General features: G+C 36.2%; 1 protein-coding gene across 1 annotated transcript in view; it reads right to left on the reverse strand.

Moving 5' to 3' along the window:
- Positions 1 to 3,769: 3,769 nt before the first annotated feature.
- The window catches only part of ABCA13 (ATP binding cassette subfamily A member 13), a gene marked incomplete at both ends in the record, with an annotated part of 438,366 nt that continues 422,737 nt past the window's right edge, over positions 3,770 to 19,398 (reverse strand). The window contains 3 exons of the mRNA XM_081283275.1: positions 3,770 to 3,865; positions 4,532 to 4,669; positions 5,912 to 6,017. Of these exons, the coding sequence (XP_081139401.1) occupies positions 3,770 to 3,865; positions 4,532 to 4,669; positions 5,912 to 6,017 (340 nt within the window). The remainder of the gene's footprint in view (positions 3,866 to 4,531; positions 4,670 to 5,911; positions 6,018 to 19,398) is intronic.

Below are 19,398 nucleotides of genomic sequence, written 5' to 3' on the forward strand. Positions count from 1 at the left end.
AATGTAGTTCAGTGCTAGAGCACCCTGAGTTCAATTTCCAGTTTTTGTTTTTTTAAAAAGCACATTCAACTAGTAGATCCTATTTTCCCTTAAAACATTTAACATTTTAATGTAAAGAGCAAAATTTATGGATTCATTCATGAGAGGGTGAAATGTAGCTTTTGTGATGGCAAATAATTAAGAAAAAATTCTTCTGATGTCTTTCAGTCTTTTAAAATCCTTTCTAGCAAGAGATATTTATCCATTAAGCATCTCAATAGGAATTCTCACTGTGAGAAAATGACATTGCTATTTATTTAGCCCAAATAAAAAATGTCCATAAATTTTTCTTTTCCTTATCTACTGCATTCAATTTGATAATAATGCTTATAAATATAAATGGCATCTGCTCTGTAGATCTTAACATACAATTTAATCCTGAATAGTAATATTCTTAGAACCTGGATTGCCAAAAAGATAGCCATGTCACTTAACATTACTTAGTTTGAAAAGTAATGATCAACATTTTCAAATTGAATTCATTCTTTTGTGGCAGAAGGGCCACAAAATCCTCTGTTTGTATTCCTGTCATAGAAGGCACCATCTATCCATTATCTATTTGACTTTTCTTGCACAGAATTAGTTTATTTCATTTTAGGTTGGTCAGAAGCCTGGCTAAAAACTTCATTGTGCAAACGTTCTTGCAGTTAGTTATGACCATGTGAATAATTCTGGATGATATAATACAAGCTTAAGTATATAGGTTATCCCCACCCCCTGATTTAGCAGTCACTTGAAAATATAATGGGAGTTCTAACAATGAGAGATGGGGAACGTCCATAATCATTATATAAACTTTCTCCAAAATAATAGGTAAAAATCCATTGCTCATTATATGTTGTTGATTTTCTCTGATATTCTTTTAGCCTCAAATACTATTTTCTCCATTCTTGCTCTGAAAATGTTTAGTCAAGTGGTTACTAGCCTACCAAGTCTGTTTCCAGACCCCTAGTTAGATGGATCCCTCTGTGGTCCCATAGCAGAATGCACTCATTGCTTATAACATCACCTCAGAATTCCCACTTGCTTGTGTGCTTCTCAAGCCCAACATTTTTGTAGTGCCTACCATTTACTTACATATGTAGATTGGGTTCAATAAATATTACTTAAAGGAATGAATGAGTGATTGCTTTGTGTGTTTGTGTATATGTATAAAAAGGCCTTAAATTATTTAAGTGGGTAAAACTAAGTTTTAATTCTCCATAAGCAAAAGTTCACTGAGCAGAAATACTGCAAAAGATCAAAGCAAAATCCAAAGAAACATGTTCGAATCAGTTTGAATATTTAAAATCTCCTCATCTCCTGATTTGAGTAGGACAATTTGTGATTAAGCTAGTCTTTATGTCATTTCCATGAACACTATAGTGTGCATGTGGTGTGTGTGTGTGTGTGTGTGTGTAGTGTGTATGTGTGTTTTGTATGATGATTTGAAATGGTCTTGTTAAGCTATTTTTTAAATTTAATACCCATTTTTTAAAAGCAAACTATAACCTTAAGCTACCTAGTCTTTACTATTCTAAAAATATGTTCCTTACTTGCTTTTCACAATCTTGATTTTATATGACAACTTTAATACATTAACTGTTTAAATAACTGGGTAAAGATGAACTATATAATAAATGCCAGATTATATAAATGAAATAAGCACTCTTATCTCTGACTTATAAAATACTCAGAATGATTTCAGTAGAAAATAGTTTGTTTAAAAAAAAGTCTCAGTTGTATGACCTTCAGCCCAAAGGTCTAAAGAGAAATGTTTAACTCCAAAGGCATAAAATATCTGTATGACTTATGAATGCAATGACATTTTCAACATTAGCATAAGATTTGACCTTTGTGTCCAGTCTTCTGGGATGTGGAGTTTTAGCATGTTGGGTTTCTTTTTCTTCCTGTTTATTGTTCAAAAGCATACCTTGAAGCATAAACTGCAAGAATACAGAAATTCAAAGACCAGAAAAGAACCCCTAAGAGCAGAACATAGCAGAGCAAAACTCAATTAAATTTTAACCTTTCAAACTTTAAAAGATCTGGAGTAGTTCCATTTTCTTCTTACCTGAATTAAATTGGATCCCTAAAGACACAAATAAAGATGCAAGGAAATATATTGGCAAAAACACAATTACATTCCAAGAACCAGGCTAAATTACAGCACACCTCATTTATTCACTGCAGTATAAATATAAATATATCCGTGTTTCACAAATTGGTATTTATTGATTCAACAAAAAGAGATTACATCTTCCATTTTGACAATGAGACTATGCTAGAATTTGAGGGAAAAAATCAAAATCTTAACTGTAATTCTTTTAAGAGAGCATAATTCTTGTGATACATGAGAATCAAAATCAGTTACATCAAAGCTACACATGATTGGCTTAATCCTTACCATTCAAAATTATGTCTAGTACAAAATGATATTCAGGAAAGACAAAATTAAATCTCGCTGTAGTAAACAAATGTCACAATGTCTTTTTCTTCTATCACAAACTACTAGTACTCAATTATAGTGCTGGATAGGGTCAAATTTTATATTAAAATTAATGTGGTCTTTCACTGAGGTTTTAGAAAAATGCTGTTAGAGAAATGTTCAAAAATATTTCACTTGGAAACATTTTCAGTAGCAGACATATTGGTTTTGTATACTTTATTAAGTATAAGATATAAATTGTCATATTAATAGAGGTTTTGAAAGCCACATCTTGAGGATAAAAATTCTGAGAATGACATATCTTTTAAAAAATATTTAAAATATATTTTAAAACCAATATTGAATTACTACATCCTGTATTGACTTTACCTTTATAATTAGAAAGAAACTAGATATCTCCTTTGTTCTCAAAGTGGGATATCTTTGTTCAAACTCAGATTGCTGGGCTTCAGGCCCAGGGTTTGAGGTTCATCAGCTCTGAAATTGGGCCTGAGAATTACAATGCTCCCAGAGTAAGCCAATGCACCTAATATGGGAACTACCACCCTTTGAAAACATCATTGGCTTAGAATAACAAAGAAATAATTCTTCAAATTATGAAAAAAAAATCCACATTCTATTTCTTGTTATATCCCTATATAATTACAATCTGGTAAAACTGTTATAAATGACACAGAACAACTAATTTGATTTCTTTAATTTTGCTTATGGGTTCACCAAAAATGCTCTGCAACTCCTATTTCTAAAGCATATTTTATATAAAAATAATGGGCAATTTTATCATCTTATGCCATATACCATACAGTTTTAGGAAAAGTTTGCATTTAAATCATTGAGTTTTGATTTTAAAATATATAACCACATCAATCAAAAGACAGTCCTTGATACTGTTTCCTATATAAATAAGTTAGGAATTTTTCCCCCCAATGGTTCTTGGGGGAAAAGTCACAGTTTCCTTAAGAGAAAAATGAGACATTTGGCATGGACAGTCAGGGACAGCCTTTCAGCCCTGGAGTGTCTCAGCTTGGACTCTGTTAATTCATTCCCGCCTTTGTCACAAAGAAGCTGGTGGCCACCCGATGTGGAAAAAGAGTAAATGTGCTGGAGGAACCAACCCAAAAGTCTATGGAAAAAGTGACCTTTCAGTTTGCCGATTATTAATAAACAGAGAGTTTCCAAATAGACAGTGACAGAGAGAATAACTTGACTGCCTGGAGCATGTCTTTCAGCCCTCAGCTGTGCATGAGTGTTTGATCCTTGAATATTAATTATATTGAAAGTCAAGGGATTATTCCTTTTTGGTTAAATAGAGAGATGATACAGGCGGTGACAGTCAGTGGATAGATCAAGAGTAGAGTGTGGAGTCCGTTGCTGTTCAGTAGCAAAATTAATAAATACCTGAAAGAAATAATGAAAATAATTGCTTATTTGTAAGTACAGTCTGTCTCTGGATTTCAACTATCAGAAGGGGAGAGAATGTCTCAGAACACTGCCAAAACAGCCCCCAAATCTCTCAATCAGATAGCCATGCCATCCTCTCCTTCATCACCCTAAACATACAAATCCATTCAGGATTCAACTCTGGGAATGATAAATATTTCTGGGTGCTTAATGAACTACCTGGAAATTCTCAACACCTTAAGTGTGGTTTCAGAAAGAAGTTGTGATATAATTTTACATTTCTAGCACTCTTAGTCAACCAAGCATTTTTTGTTTCCCTTTTGTTAGTTATCATTCAGTTATAGTAGGGTCCAATTAATCTTTTAGAGACTGGGTAAAGTGGGGAAGGGAAGGTTAATAGTTTATGATTTGACTTACTGCATGTCTATTTTAATTATAAACAGACTGAAGTCCTAGGAATGTACACCTTGAGTGGGGGACACATGGAAAACAAAGCTTCTAATGCTCACCATCCTTATTAGAATTTTGTAAGAGTGAACAAGGTTAATTAAAAGAAATGTTGAGCTGGAGAAGTAATCTGACAAAATTTTTAAATTTCCTAGATGTGGTATGCCTGATGAGCATATCAAAATGCAACTTGCTGACTCATTCAAGGTACTATACCTGGTCCAGAGTGGTCTGATTAATAGAATAATGCTTGATGTTCAAGAAGGTCTTATTGTCCTCTAGAACTTTGAACAAATCAGCCAAGCATCCCCATCTTTTTGGCACATGATACTCCAATAAATTAAGGCGCTGTCCCTAAGATCCCAAAATTAGAAAGTGTCATATGACAGGCAATCATTAAACAAAATTGATCAAATTGCATTGAATCTTGATCTACACTCAGATATGTTTTTTTTTTAAATCAAGTCACACACATCAGTACGAATGAGCTAGTTAGCTTCACTTTGTGAGCCTCTAATGAATATTTATTGATGACAATTTACCAGGAGGCATATTTGATAAATGTCATTCACTTGGGTTGAATTGCTGTTCTGCCCCTGCTTTGACCCCCACTTTGCCATAAGCACAGGAAGGACCTCTTTAAAGAGTCAGAAGTTGCCTACAGATATTACAGAAGTAAGAAGTTAATGTGGCATAATAGAGGTATCTGGAAGTGCCCTGAACTTCACTTCAGGACATGTGCTTATTAGCTCTCAGAGGCCCTCTCCACTAGCTGAGCAACTCTTGGCTTGATATCTAACCGCTCTGATCCTGTTTTCATGTATGCCAAGGAAGCCTGTGACAGCTATATTATAGGGCTGTTCAGAGTGGTACTAGAGCATGAATGGTAATGTTTTACACAGCAGGCTTCTTCCTTCCACCAAATGCTTGTTGTTGGAATAAGTAGGTAAGACTTATATTTTATGGACATGTTAGAAGTGATGATAACTTAGGATTACAGTTTTCCCAAAGAATTGTAGACAGTATTTCTAAAAATTTAATGTGCATAAAGATCATCTGGTCATCTGTTTAAAATGCAGATTCAGGTTCAGTAGGTTGGAACCTGAGATTCTGCATACCTAAATAGTTCCCAGGTATTGAAAATGCTGATGGTCCAGGGGACCACACTTAATTATATCAAGTTAAAAGAGGATTATGATCTCAACCATGGGGTTCTTCTTATGAAATAATACTGAAATCACAACAGATATAAATCTACTACAAATATAGGGAAGAAATTAATTTTTGCTACCTTCAAACCTGAACAATATAAACTATGCAATAGAGTTGTGCCCACTGGTTAGATGGGTGAATATATAATTTTAATCTTCTCTGTGAAATCCAACAAGAGACCAAGCAGGTTTCACTCCTCAGAGTGGCCAGGCAGTATAAGCTATCCATGCTACTTTTGGTAGTAAAGCATGGACAATATCACATGAGGCCAAGATAACGGAGTAAGTTGATCATGACAGTGTAGAATAAAAACAGAAAAAATACAAACGCATTTCAAAGGTATTTTCAGATAAAAACAAAGACAATGCAGAATATTAGTCCTACCTTAAACTGAATTCCTGGAAAATGGAGCTTTAAGCAATCAGAAATAGTGCTTGGTTGATTTGCTTCCTCACCCAGCCAAACTTTGACAGTGTAACCATCGCCAAATCTGAGAGTTGAATAAAATTAAAATATAGTTATTATTAGACATATATATTCTACATTGACCTAGGATGGGGAAATTCAAAGTCCATTTTCATAGAGAGTTAGGAAAAAAAGCCACTCTTCCAAATGGTTGATATATTTTGGATTCTCAAAAATTTAATATAGATAAATTAATTGTAAGCCAGTTACACATTTACTGTCATCCATTTATATTGACACAGACACTGATTTAACTTAAAACAAAATCAGTAAATCCTGGAATCAACCCCTACTCCATAAAGAGGGAAGGTGAAAATGCAAACCATGAAAGCAAAGTGCTGAGTTAGAGGATATCAGAGGCTGAGCAGGGAACTAGCCCTGAGAAGCATTATTGCTGGCCTTATTGCTTCAAGGTTTGTAATGATTAGAATGTGGCTGAGAGAAGATGAAAGGGAATGCATAAGTAATTTATCCAGGCACTTTTTTGTCTGTTATGTAAAAGAATTTTCCCGATAGAATTTCAACCCAGGCACTGATTCTAACATTGCAGAGCTAAGGATGGCATTTCCACTGGTGCCTGAGTAATAACCCAAGGTTGTAGTCATACCTGGAGTGATCTCAAATAGTGGTCTCTAAGAATGTAAGGGGCTTTCAAAATCTTTGTGTTATTCTACTACCTCATCCCAGATTCCTAGAACCATGTTGGGCACATTATAGCATCAGAATAAAGATTCCTTCAATAAACAAGTACTTGAAAGAACCATTATGACTTTTCTGTTTTGTTCACTGATACATTAATTTCAAGTATCAGACACAGTACTAGCACTTACTACCTAGCACAATACCTAGCACTGATAGATATTTAGTGAATGAATGAATGAAAACAATGGCTTGCCCCAAATCTTACAATAACCATTTACTTACCAAACATTGCTGGGGAAATGTATTGCATTTACATAAAGTTTCCCTAAGTAAGGTTGACCACATGCACTTATTATACTTTTATCATTTTTTTTAAGTCTATGTAGTGAAATCAAATTCCCCAGACAATGTTTGGAACTGAGAATGGATCACCCTTAAGGGCACCCTCAGAGCTCCTTACCTGGGTTCTATTTTCCTATTTTCTATCTTGATTTCATGTTGTCAGTCATTATCCCCTGAGGTCTGTACATGGCCTTAACACTCTCCAACCTTTAAAATTATGATTTGTAGTCTACAAATAGCTGAGAGATTTTTGAGACCCTTGATAAATATACATGAAAGACTATAGAAATGCCTCTGCCTAACACATCTATTTATCTATCTCCAGGAATGTTTAGGGGCCAATAAACTGTGTCGAGTACATGAGATGTGTGCTCAGTGGCCGTTCCTCTTTTGCTCTCTAGTGTCAGAGGCTGTGCTGCTAATTAACACGGATCATCCTGTTCATCTTCTCCAAAGCCTCTACAGTGGGTTTATATTTCAGTGCTTCATATAAGGAAGGGGCTTCCCAAGATGAAGTGCTGAGTTGCTGGAGCTTTGCAACTCCTCCTTGGAGGGCACTATGGTGTGTCTGGGTACAACATCGACTCCTGGGTGGAGTGTTTGTGGCTGGAGATGTGTTTCTGATCTTGTGATTCTTCATATCTTGATAATGAGATGTAATGTAGAATCTGCACTGTGGATGCTGGATCACAGGAGCCTGGGTTTAAATCCAGCTCCACCACATGCAAAATTTGTGACCCTAGAAAGTCAGGGAAACTTTCTAACCTCAGTAACCTCAGATAGAAAATGAAGCTAGTAATAATAGCTACCTGACAAGGTTGTTAGAAGACAGAATGAATTAATCCTTGTGAATCATTTGGAAGGACATTTGGCACTGCATAAATAGGTAAATAAATAAGTTTTAATATTTAGTTTCTGGGCTGGAAATTGCCAAAATAGAAGCACATTCTATTTGGTGTGAGGAAGCACACAATGCATTTGGGAGAATTTGATGAAAGCAGATGAAATGATAGAACATGAGTTGGAAGCTCCACATGTAATACAACAGTGTGAGAGTCACTCATATTCTTTTTCACCATTAATAGAAATTGTAGGGATTGGGGATGTAGCTCGGGGGTAGAGCTCGCACCTAGCATGTGAAAGGCCCTGGGTTCAAGCCCCAGAACTGAGGGAGGGAGAGAGAGAGAGAGAGGCAGGTAAAGAGGTAGAGACAGAGAGAGAGAGAGGAAGAAGTAGTAGTACTAGTAGTTGTTGTGGCCCTATGGGTGTATTTTTTAATGTATTTTGAAAAATTAATGCAAAATCCCAATAATTCTCTAACATTCTCTATAATTATATATACATAATATTTAAAATTCCTTCAAAACTCTTTCATGTGAACTAAAACACTTCAATCTTTACTACTGAGAATCCAAATTACACAAAAATAATACAGTTATTAAGAAAAAAAAAGAAATCAAGAGAAAATATTCCTGAAATAGGTTGCAAATTTCTCAGGATTTCTCCAGAACAGTTGACAGGACTTTTGGACATCAAATCATAAAACTATGGCATATTCAACCATTAATCTTTGTAGATTATTAAATTAATTTATGATTCAAGTATCTAATTTATATAAGTTTTCTTTTTGCCTACAATCTACATATTCATGTCAATGATCTAAATTCCTTGAAGAATTCAATTCCTGCACTTTTCAGAGAGTAAAAGCTCTCAAAGTACACAATGAGTCATTTGCTGATGTATTCACTCATTGATCTAATGTTTCAATGTGTCTACATTAGTTGTACAGTCAGTGCTTAGATAAAGGTAATAAATAGCAATAACTGCAGATGAAGATGCTTAATGGGAAAAATCTACAAATTTTCATGATACAATGTTTTGATATCACAAGCATTACTTGTACTATATATAATAAAGGCTGAAATAGAAGCCTGAGAAACATAGAAGCATAATATCAGACATACACACACACACACACACACACACACACACACACACACACATGTATTTTAAAAGCCAGGCACTTCAAAAGCACAGTGAGAGGAGCTGATAATGCAGCTGAAATGACATTCTTGAAAAATCAATTGTCTAGTTATATCAGGAATCGGTGAAGCTTTATATTCCTTGGCTTAAAACTCTAGTTACTAATATACTTCCCCCCCCAAATCAGAAGTCAAAGATTGCTGATAAATATGTTTATGTCAGCCTCAACCATTAAAAATATCTCTACAAAGAATTTGTGGTGATGATAAAAATGCCTATCATGTTATATTAAGTATAAAGTTCAAAACAGAAAATTACTGACTCAGTATCATTCCAGGTATATAAATGTATGCCTAAAAATTCAGACTCAAATGAAATTCTAGGATGCTATCTAGAAAAGAGGAATGTCAGTATGACTGCTGATTATCTCTTTACCCTCTTCTGAATTCTAAAATAAGGAACACATACAACCAGCATACTACAGTGGTACAGTGATGTTAATGTTCATAGCAGCTGAATTCACAATAGCTAAACTATGGAACCAACCTAGGTGTCCTTCAGTAGATGAATGGATAAAGAAAATGTGATATATATAATATATATTATATATTAATATTATATCATACATTATACATAATGTATAGTTCTCTGAGAGGACTGAGCTGGTATAGATAGATGAAAGACCCAGGAGAGACAGCTGAGGACAAGAGCTCTGCCATGCATCTGCTGAGAGTGAGACATCAAGCCCAGGTTATCCCATGTAATCCTCCAGGATTTTGATGTCACTATCTATATTTCTATTTTCAGACACGAAATGGAATCTCATGAGGTCAGAGAACTTACTCAGTTCCTGCAACTCAAAGGTAATGGAGAGAGGCTCAATTCCAATGCTAATGAGCTGAACTCGAAGCTATAGCCTGTGGCATTTCTCATCTGAAGGTTCATGCTCATGCCTTCTTTATATTACCATCCATGATTTCATCAGTGAGTTCATCTTATGCTTTGCAACAACCCGTGTGCTTCTCACAGGAGATGTCAGCTCCTCTTTATGAAATGTGAAATTCTGGGACCCAAAGAGGTTGGTAAGGTTTTCACTGTCACTCATCTTATTACCTGGCAGAGTTGGGAATGACTGATGCTCACTCCTTAAGACTTCTTTTCATCAATGCTGCCTTTATAATTTCAACTTTGTATAAGTTTAATTTGGAAAAGTTTCTAATCATAGTATATGCAAATAAGAGTGACTGGGAGGATTATAGATCCAAGGTATTAACGTAAAAAGCCTCTGACAAATAACAAATAATAATGAAAACAAAATAAAAGTGTTTGGCATCTGGCACCAGCATTCCTCTTGGGGAAGAAATCATCTTCAAAAAGAACTTCAATAAGCTTCTGAATTCACAGACAAGATCATATGGATGGACGTGCTACACTGTACCAAAAAAAAAAAAAAAAAAGAAAAGGAAAAAAAAGAAAGCTTGAGTCATGATGACATACATCTCTTCATGAAGGTTTTTCTTTGTAGCCAGAAGTGTCACATCCTTAAATGATATCCCCAGCCATAGGTAAGAATTAAGAATTTGGGTTTTAATCACTGTCACCAGGAAAGGTCAAAAGACCTTCTCCAAACTCAGGAGGTCATGCCAGCTTTAAGACTGAAAGCCTTTGACTCAAAAGTTCAACCCCTCAGCTCCACCCACAAGTTGTTGGGGACCTAACTGCTACCTTCCCCTCTGACTTCACATCCAAGATCATTCTTTATGCCACCCACACCAGACTTCCATTCCTCATCCATCCAGATCATTTGTTCAGTGCTCAGTTGGGAAAGGCCCTAATCCAGAAGGGAGGCCTCTGCCTTGGAGTTGTGGTTGCCTGTGTAGCCAGGCGAGTGCAGCCTCCTCTGAGTCACCAGCTGCTATGGCTTAGTAAGAGAACACAGGCCCCACAATGAATATGCTACAAAACAGCACAATTTCTTAAAGTAAACAAGTCAAATGCCTGATCATCCTGAATGATGAGACCCAGAGATTTTTCTACCACTGACCCCAACACCCCTATGGGTGTCCAGTTCATATGTGATAAAGTAATGGGTGGATTTAATTCTGTGTTCAGAGTTTGGTGTAATGGAAACAATATTTTTTTTTTCTTAAGAGCAGCAAAACGTATACTCTTTTTTTTAGAATAATCAAAAGGGACCATTTGAAATCATGGGGCAACAGTCAAGTCAGCTGGACAGGAAACAAAGGGTACTCATCTCTAGCATCATTCCATTTCCACCCACCACACAAGCAAGTAGAGCATTGTGTCTTCACACAACAGCTGTAAGATTCACTTGGTCTCTTATATTTTGTGTATGTATGTGGTCTTTAAACATTTTCCTTCATTTTAGAAATACCCTAGAATCGAGATAGACAAAAGATACCTTTTAAAGCTGACAATATTACGAGGGTGATTTTCTATATTTTCCCATCTTGACAACTAGGCATTTCTTCTATTTTTCTTGCTTTCACTTTTAAAGACAAAGTTGGCATATAACTATAATGATTATCCATGAAGTTGAAATCCTGACACCATGATATCCCTCCTGACTAACAACAGACAAAACTTGCTCAGAACGTGGAGAATTTCCTCAAGTTTCCTTACTGTTGAAATAGATCATGTGATTTCTGTTAATAATAGCAAAACAGGGCCTCATGCATTTGTACCACTCCTTTTGCATAAAAGTGAGAGTTTGTAATATACTAAAAAATGATTTCAAGACTCAAGCTGGTTCACTTTTGTAGGAAGCCTCTTAAGCCATCTGAGAACAAACAAAAGGAGCTCCAGTGGTCTTATTCTTTAGGAATCCATGCACAATCCCCACAGAAGCTTAGTAAGAGAACACAGGCTCCACAGTGAATATGCTACAAAACAGCACAATTTCTTAAAGTAAACAGGTCAAATGCCTGATCATCAAAGGCAACTGCATTTCCGGGATCCGAGTGTGCTTCCATTCTGGATGACACACATACAAGAGGACAAGAGGATTTAGGAATAGGAAGTGTTTCTTGTTAGCTACCTCAAGTCCTTTCAAATCAGATGTGAACAGCAGCCACTAAACTATTGTTCTCACACTGCAGTAACTCTGGAGAGGCAATGGGATCTAAAGTAGTCAATCTCTTCCTGATTTCTTCTCTGAGCCCATGAATGTCATTATGAATTCACCCCATGGAAGAAACCATGGCAATCCACTTTCTAGCTTGATGAGTGCTGCCCGTGGAGAAGCTCAAAGTACTTTATGAGTGAGATCAGAGAAGGAAAACACCATCATGGAAATGAGGAATCTTCCAAGCCAGCACACCTGCTCAGCCGCCATCTGTGCAGAGATGGAAGCTCTGCAAGGTATTTCCATGAGGGAGGGGCATGTTCTGCGACAGGCACATAATAAGCAAAGACTTTATTCTGTTTCATTGTCATTTAAAGCTTTTGTAAGGACATGGTCTTTCTGGAAGATTGTATTAAAACTTTTTGACTTGGCTCTCGTAGGTTTCACAAAAATCTTTATGGATTCAAGTCAGATTCCATGTAATATGATTTATATTTTAAACCCCTTTTTTAAAAATAATGCAATAATAAAAATACATACTTGTTTAGGCAGAAAAGAATGGCTTTAAGGAGTAGCCTAACTCCTGTTGTTGAGGAGAGATTTTGATAAGCTACACTCTGGTTAAAAGGCTCTGGGCTTAATTGGGGTAGGAACATTTGAGCTGGCTCTCAGGTCAAGAATTATATATGGGCAGCCAGGAAAGCTGAAAGGAAAGCAGCAAAGAATCAGGGTGGGGTCAGGTGAATGGAAAATACAGAGCTTGTCAATTTCTTCCTTCTTTCAACCCACATTCAAAGCCACCAGAAAATTACTAAATTCACAGAATTATTTAGAAAAATGCATGTGCAGATGCATAACTTGACTGGCAGGGCTCCCCGGGCCAGGCAGTGCACATTCAGGTGGAACTATGCAGGTAAGAAGAGAGAGCAAGACACACAGACCAGCACACCAGGAACTCAGAGCCCTTGAGCCAAGTCCTGGACTCTTACTGGCATGAAATCAGGCACGTTTTCCTAAATCTACCATGTGCAGGAAAGACCCTCATGATAGCTGAGGTAGAAAAATAAATCATTAAAGTGGATCATTATTCTGGATCCCTCCAAATAGTAATTAAAATTTAGAGCAACTACAACAGGGAAAAATCAGCTTTTCTACACTATGGTGTGTGAATGTGTAAACTAAAAGCAACTAACTCCTTATAAACAATTGTGTAGGAGTGATTTCTTGGATAAAGTATGGTCAAAAGATTGGTCCTTTTTCTTAAACAATGTCATTTAATCTTTCAAATGTACCTTGGTAGTTAATAAACTATAAATGCTTATAATAATGAGAAAAAATCAGGGGCCATTAGAAACTAGACATTTAAAGTGGTATCAGAAGCAATGGACCTGCGCACAGTCTCTTTGGGTGCAGGTATAAAACTAGCATAAAATGAATATAAATAGATGTTTTCAACAGATATTGGCCAGACTTCCAGCAGAACTTTGTGAGGAACTCTGCAGATCAGTTCCCCCAGGAGACTGGTAAACAATATAAAATAGTGAGCATTTAAAAATCTGTTAAAAATAATCTTTTTAAATGTTTATCAGTGTATTATAAACTATAACTATACAATATTATATAGTTATACTATATATTATATATTACATTGTAACTACTATCATACATGTTAGTGCATTGTAGTTATACTATAATTGCGGTTCATTTTGACATAATCATACATGCATGGAACATAATTTGCTCCACTTCAGTCCCTAGTGGTTCTTTTTGCCCACCCCCTTCCCTCCCCTGGCTCACTTCCTCTACTGTATTGGTCTTCCTTATATTCCTTTATAGTTTTTTTTTTTAAATTGGTGTTTTAGAGCTGTACATAAGGGGGAATTCACTGTGGCATATTCCACATCTACATAGCATTCACACACAAGCAAGAGAAAGAAATGTGTTGTTGTTTTTTTTTTTTTTTAAAATCCACTAAAACTGAGTAGATGGCAATAGGCTGTGGCATCTGAAACAAGACCTCCAATCTCCCTCCAACCTCCCAGCTTAGAGAAATAGAAACTCCACTCCACACTGGTGTATCCAAGAACACAGGAATCCCTCTTCCCTTCCTCCCACCCAGTGGGCTGTCTTCCCAGAGCAGCATGGGTGATGATACTTCCCTTTGTCCACTCAGCTTCACCTCATGAGCTACAGTCTTAAATTAGATAAGGAATGCTGAGAATACTGGAAAAAGCAAGCTGAGAAAATCTGAAGCTGCACACCTCCCCTCTCCAATACATACATACTCTGTTCCCAGTATGGGGATGTCCTAAAGAAACATGGCATTGCCCCCCTTCCTTCTCCCAGAGATGTGGTTTGGATATTTTGCCTTGAAAGAGAAACCAGATATAAAACAGATAATCCCTTAGCCTCATTAGGACATCTACAAAACCCCACAGGACACATAATACTTCATGGTGGAAACCTGGATGCAGCTATCACCACTGTTGCCCCAAGCTGTGTTTTCACTTCCTGTGCTCTGGAAAAAGTTAAATGAAAGGTGCCAGAAATAAACAATTTGCAAGTTTTAAATAACTTGCATTATACTATAAACTTAGAGATATTGATATCACTGTTTTTGTTGTTAATCTCTTACTGTGCCTAACGTGAATTAAGCATGATCATAGGTGTATATGTGTATAGAAAACATACTACAGTAGTTTTCAGTTCTGTGATTTCATACACTCCCTGGGTGTCTTGAAATATGCCCCCACCACACACAGCTAAGGGTGGATGACTCTACCTTCTGGTAGGATGTCTACTCTTAGAACTTCTGTTCAGCCTTATTCTAGATGTTCTAACTGGGGCAATTATGCCAGAAAACAACAACAACAACAACAACAAAAAGACAAATAAAAGTCATTCAGACTCAAAAATGGAAATAAAACTGCCTCTACTCACCAATGACATGATTGCCTACATAGAAAATCCCAAAGAATACCCTAAAAAACTTAAAACTAATAGCAAATTCAGCAAGGTTGTAATATACACAATTAAAACTCAAAAATGAACTGTATTTTTATGTACTTGCAATGAACAATCCAAAAAATGAAATTGAGGAAAATATTCTTTTTCTAGTAATATAAATTAAACAAAAATATTTTGGATTAAATTTAATAAGAAATGCATACAATTTATACTCTAAATTAATAAAAAGACTTTTCAAAAGAAATTAAAGATCATCTAAGCAAACAAACATCCCAGGTTCATGAATTGGAAGACTTAATAATATTGAGATGGCATGCTCTCCAAATTGACCCACAGATACAATTCTTATCAGAATCCCTGTTGACTTTGTTATAGGAATTGACAAGCTGATTTTAAAATTCATATGGAACATCAAGGGACCCAGAATGGCCAAAACAATTTGTAAAATAATAAAGTTGGAGAATTCCCCTGATTTCAAATCTTACTACAAATCAACAGTGCTCAAGACAGAGTAGTACAGGAAACAGGAGCCACATGTAGGTCAAGAGGTTAGAACTAAAAGTCCAGAATTAAACCCTAGGGTCTATGATCAATTGGAATTTGCAAGGGTGCCAAGACCATTCAATGGGGAAAAATTAATTTTTTCAATAGATGTTTCTGGGAAGACTAAATAGTCATGTGTAAAAGAATGAAGTTTGGCCTGAACCTTACATGCAATCAACAAAAAATAAATAAATAACTCAAAATTAATCAAAGACCTAAGGGAAGTGATAAAACTATAAAACTTTCAGAAGAAAATGTAAGGGAAAATCTTCATGACCTTGGATTTGGCAAAGGATTATCAATTATAACATCAAAAATGCAAAGGAAAGAAAAATATAAATTAACTAGGTTTCATCAAAATTAAAAATATTTGTGCTTTAAAACACACTATCTAAAATGTGAAAACTCACAGAATGGAAACATAACTGATAAGGGATACTACATTTAAAATACATATAAACATAAAATTATACTTATATAAATAAAAATATAAACTAACAATGTATTTACAGTTATATTTTAAGTATATTTATATTCTTATTAGCCTTACTTATGTAGCATATAAATTGTATTATATTGTCATTCAACTCAATAATAAAAAGATAAATAACACAATATAAAAATGATGAAGTATCTGAATAATCATTTCATCAAAGACTATACACATGGTAATACACACGCACATAAAAAGATGTTCAACATTAGTTGTCAGAGAAATGCAAATCAAAACCACATTATAATCCCATGTCACAACCACTAGGATAGCTAAATTAAAAATTTAGATTAAAAACAAGTGATAGCAAGGATGTAGAGAAGCTAGAGCACTCAATCACAGATGGTGGAAATGTAAGAATGATGCAGCTGATTTGAAGAATGTTCTAGCAGCTCTTCATAGGCTCCCCACAGGACCCAGCAAGCTCACTCCAGCTATACACTCAAGAAAACGAAAAACCTACATCCACACAAAAAGTTGTACGAGAATGTTAATAGCAGAAATATTCACAATAGTCAGATGTCCACTCAGGGATAAATAAAACAGGTATTATTCATCCATGAAAAAGACAAAATACTGATTCATATTAAAATACGGATGCACCTTAAAATACCATGTTTAATGAAAGCAGTCATTCCCATAATATCACATACATATGATTCCTTTTATATGAAATGTCAATAAGAGACAAATCTCTAATGCCAGAAAACAGATTTGCATTAGCTTGGGGCTGAAGGAAATGGGAAAACAGAAGAATCAGAGCCAAAGAGACAGCATTTGCTTTTAATGTAGTGAAAATGTTCTAAAATTGACTTCAGGGGCAGATGTACATATTTGTCAATATATTAAAAACCACAAAAGTATATACTTTACATAGGCGAATTACACAACCTATGAAATACATCACAATAAAGCTATTAAAAACAAAGAACACGTCCAAGATTTTTAAAAATAGATTATAAAATTTTTGGAGATTGGTAGGTTGTAAATATGGTCCTAAGTCTTTACTGCTTCTGACACCCATGCCCTTCACATGTAACCATGGGGTGCTTTTCCACTTGGATATGACCCCCTACCTACTCTTCTTGGGAGGACTAGCCATGACATGATATGGCTGAAGGGATATGAGCAGGTACGATGCCACTAGCCCCATGAACCACACTTATGCCCCTTAGCCTGTTAATTCTTGTTCCTCAGTCTTGCAGACCCTGATCCCAGAAGGAGAATAAGAGAAGGCTTCAGAGCCACAGTCCAGCCATGCCTAGCCTGGGCCAGCTAATCTTCAGAAAACCTGCTGTGCTTGAGGGTAAATTATGAACTTTGCAACATTTTTGTAACAAATTCTAGAGGATGCACAGGTTGTTTTTTTTATGACTTCATTAAAATGAAACAAAAAACAAACTGGTGAAATGTTTTTAAACTAAGAAACAAATGTTGAGGACACGTGCATTTTCACACATATAAATTATAGCCTTGATTGCCTGTATCCAAAGTAACATCTCCCAGATCCCAACTCTGATTCATTTTAAACTTGAAATGCATGTGTGACCTAATAGGAATCCATTTACTTTGCTGAGTTTTTCTGTGCTTAGATTTTATCAGAAATCATAATCCTGTAGAGTACAGTTGAGTGTCAGACTACACGTTTTTGCTGTCTGTGTTGCACATTAATTCCTGGCAGGCCAGGGTGCATCCATGCAGAATCTGGCTTTCCCAACAGAGAAGGTGGCAGCAAAATATTGCCAAGGCCATGGCAGCAATTAGGCCTGAATCACACACCTGATAGTTTCTGTTAATGGAGATGCTGCATATAGAAAGACAGAGAGCCCTGCTTCTAAAAGCAGCAAATAACAGTGAATAATGCAGACTATTTGGAGAGAAAGCAGTCTCCATCCTGTCTAGAGATAAATGAATAGAAGTCCTTACTGAAGGGGTCAATTATGGTTAGTAGAAGTAGATGTTTACCAAGCTGGACAGATCCCAAATATACCCTGTAGCCAAGTCCTATTGCTCTTTTACACTCTAGCCATAGCAACCTGGCAGGAATTGTCACCAAATGCCTATCATGTGCTAGGAATGTGACAGTCATCATTCATGTTAAGCAGTCACTTAACAAGTACTTGGAGTATGTGTGATATACCAGGTACTTCCCTAAATGTTAGTGACACAGAAGTAAAAAAACATAAGCCCACCTTCAACCGCTTTCTAGTCTATTGAATCTTTTTGGGAAGAGAATAACAGGTTAACAAATGAACTTCATATTTAGCATGTGAGAGAGAGCTCAGTGTGTTTAGATTCATGAATGAGTGACAGAGAAGCCAAAATAGCAGGCTTGTTAGTAAATTTAACATCCAGAGTCGGAGTCAAACTGCCTCAGCTCTATAATCTTCACATGTGCATTCAAGTGAGAAGGAAGAAGGAAGGGCAGGGGGAAAAAAGTGTGATCCTCCCTTTAAATTCATGTCCTTCCAGGCGCAGACAGCTCTCCTCCTTATTATCTCTTTGGCCCCAGGAAGCTGTGAGGAAGGCTGGGAAATGCAGCATGATTTCCAGGCACGCAAGTTTACAGCTAACATCTGGTTCTTTTGCTTCTAGAAAAGGGCAGAATGGATGCTGGAGACTTCTGGAAGGGTGAGAGTTTAGCACAGAGCTGAGGGAATGAGACAGCATTTCTCTTAGGAAAGAACTTACAGCAAAGGAAAGAAAAAGCCCAACGCTGTCAGTTTGGGAACATGACTGGTAGATTCTCCCTTTCTCTTCAAAATACTATGAAACATTGTGCTATTGTTCCCATTGAAGAAAAAACAAACTCACCCTCAGAGATGTTAACTTTTTCAAAGTCATACAGGTAGTGAGTGAGGTTCTGACTTTTAGTCTCTTTTAGTTCATCAAATCGTACTGACTTTCAAAGAGGAGTCTGCCTGTGTTTGAAAGATGATGACCTGTTCTTTTCAGTAAACACAACAGGAAGCAAATTCAGCATGAAAACCTTGTGACTTTCATCATATAAGGATCCATCACCAGAAGCTCTGCTCTTCAATCAGCAGAGGTAAAGCCATTTGAGACTGCAACAGTGGTATGCAAAGACTAAGAAATCGAGTTTTAAACTGCTTCTTTCAATAGTAACTCTGTAACTTTGTTAGGTCTTGGTTTCTCCATGGGAGAGGACTGAATGTGATACTGCATTTAAGGCATTTGGTGAATGGTCTAAGTATGATTAAAATAAATGCAGTGGCATGGATCTGAGTTCCATTCACCTGATTTCAGCATTGCTAAACATTAGTTCAAGGCTATGATGGATGTAGCTACTCCATCCCTGTGTCAACAAGAGGCAACAATGACCCCACCTTT

This window comes from Spermophilus citellus, assembly GCF_964194105.1.
Source record: "Spermophilus citellus genome assembly, chromosome: 3".
In the NCBI taxonomy this organism is placed as follows: domain Eukaryota; kingdom Metazoa; phylum Chordata; class Mammalia; order Rodentia; family Sciuridae; genus Spermophilus; species Spermophilus citellus.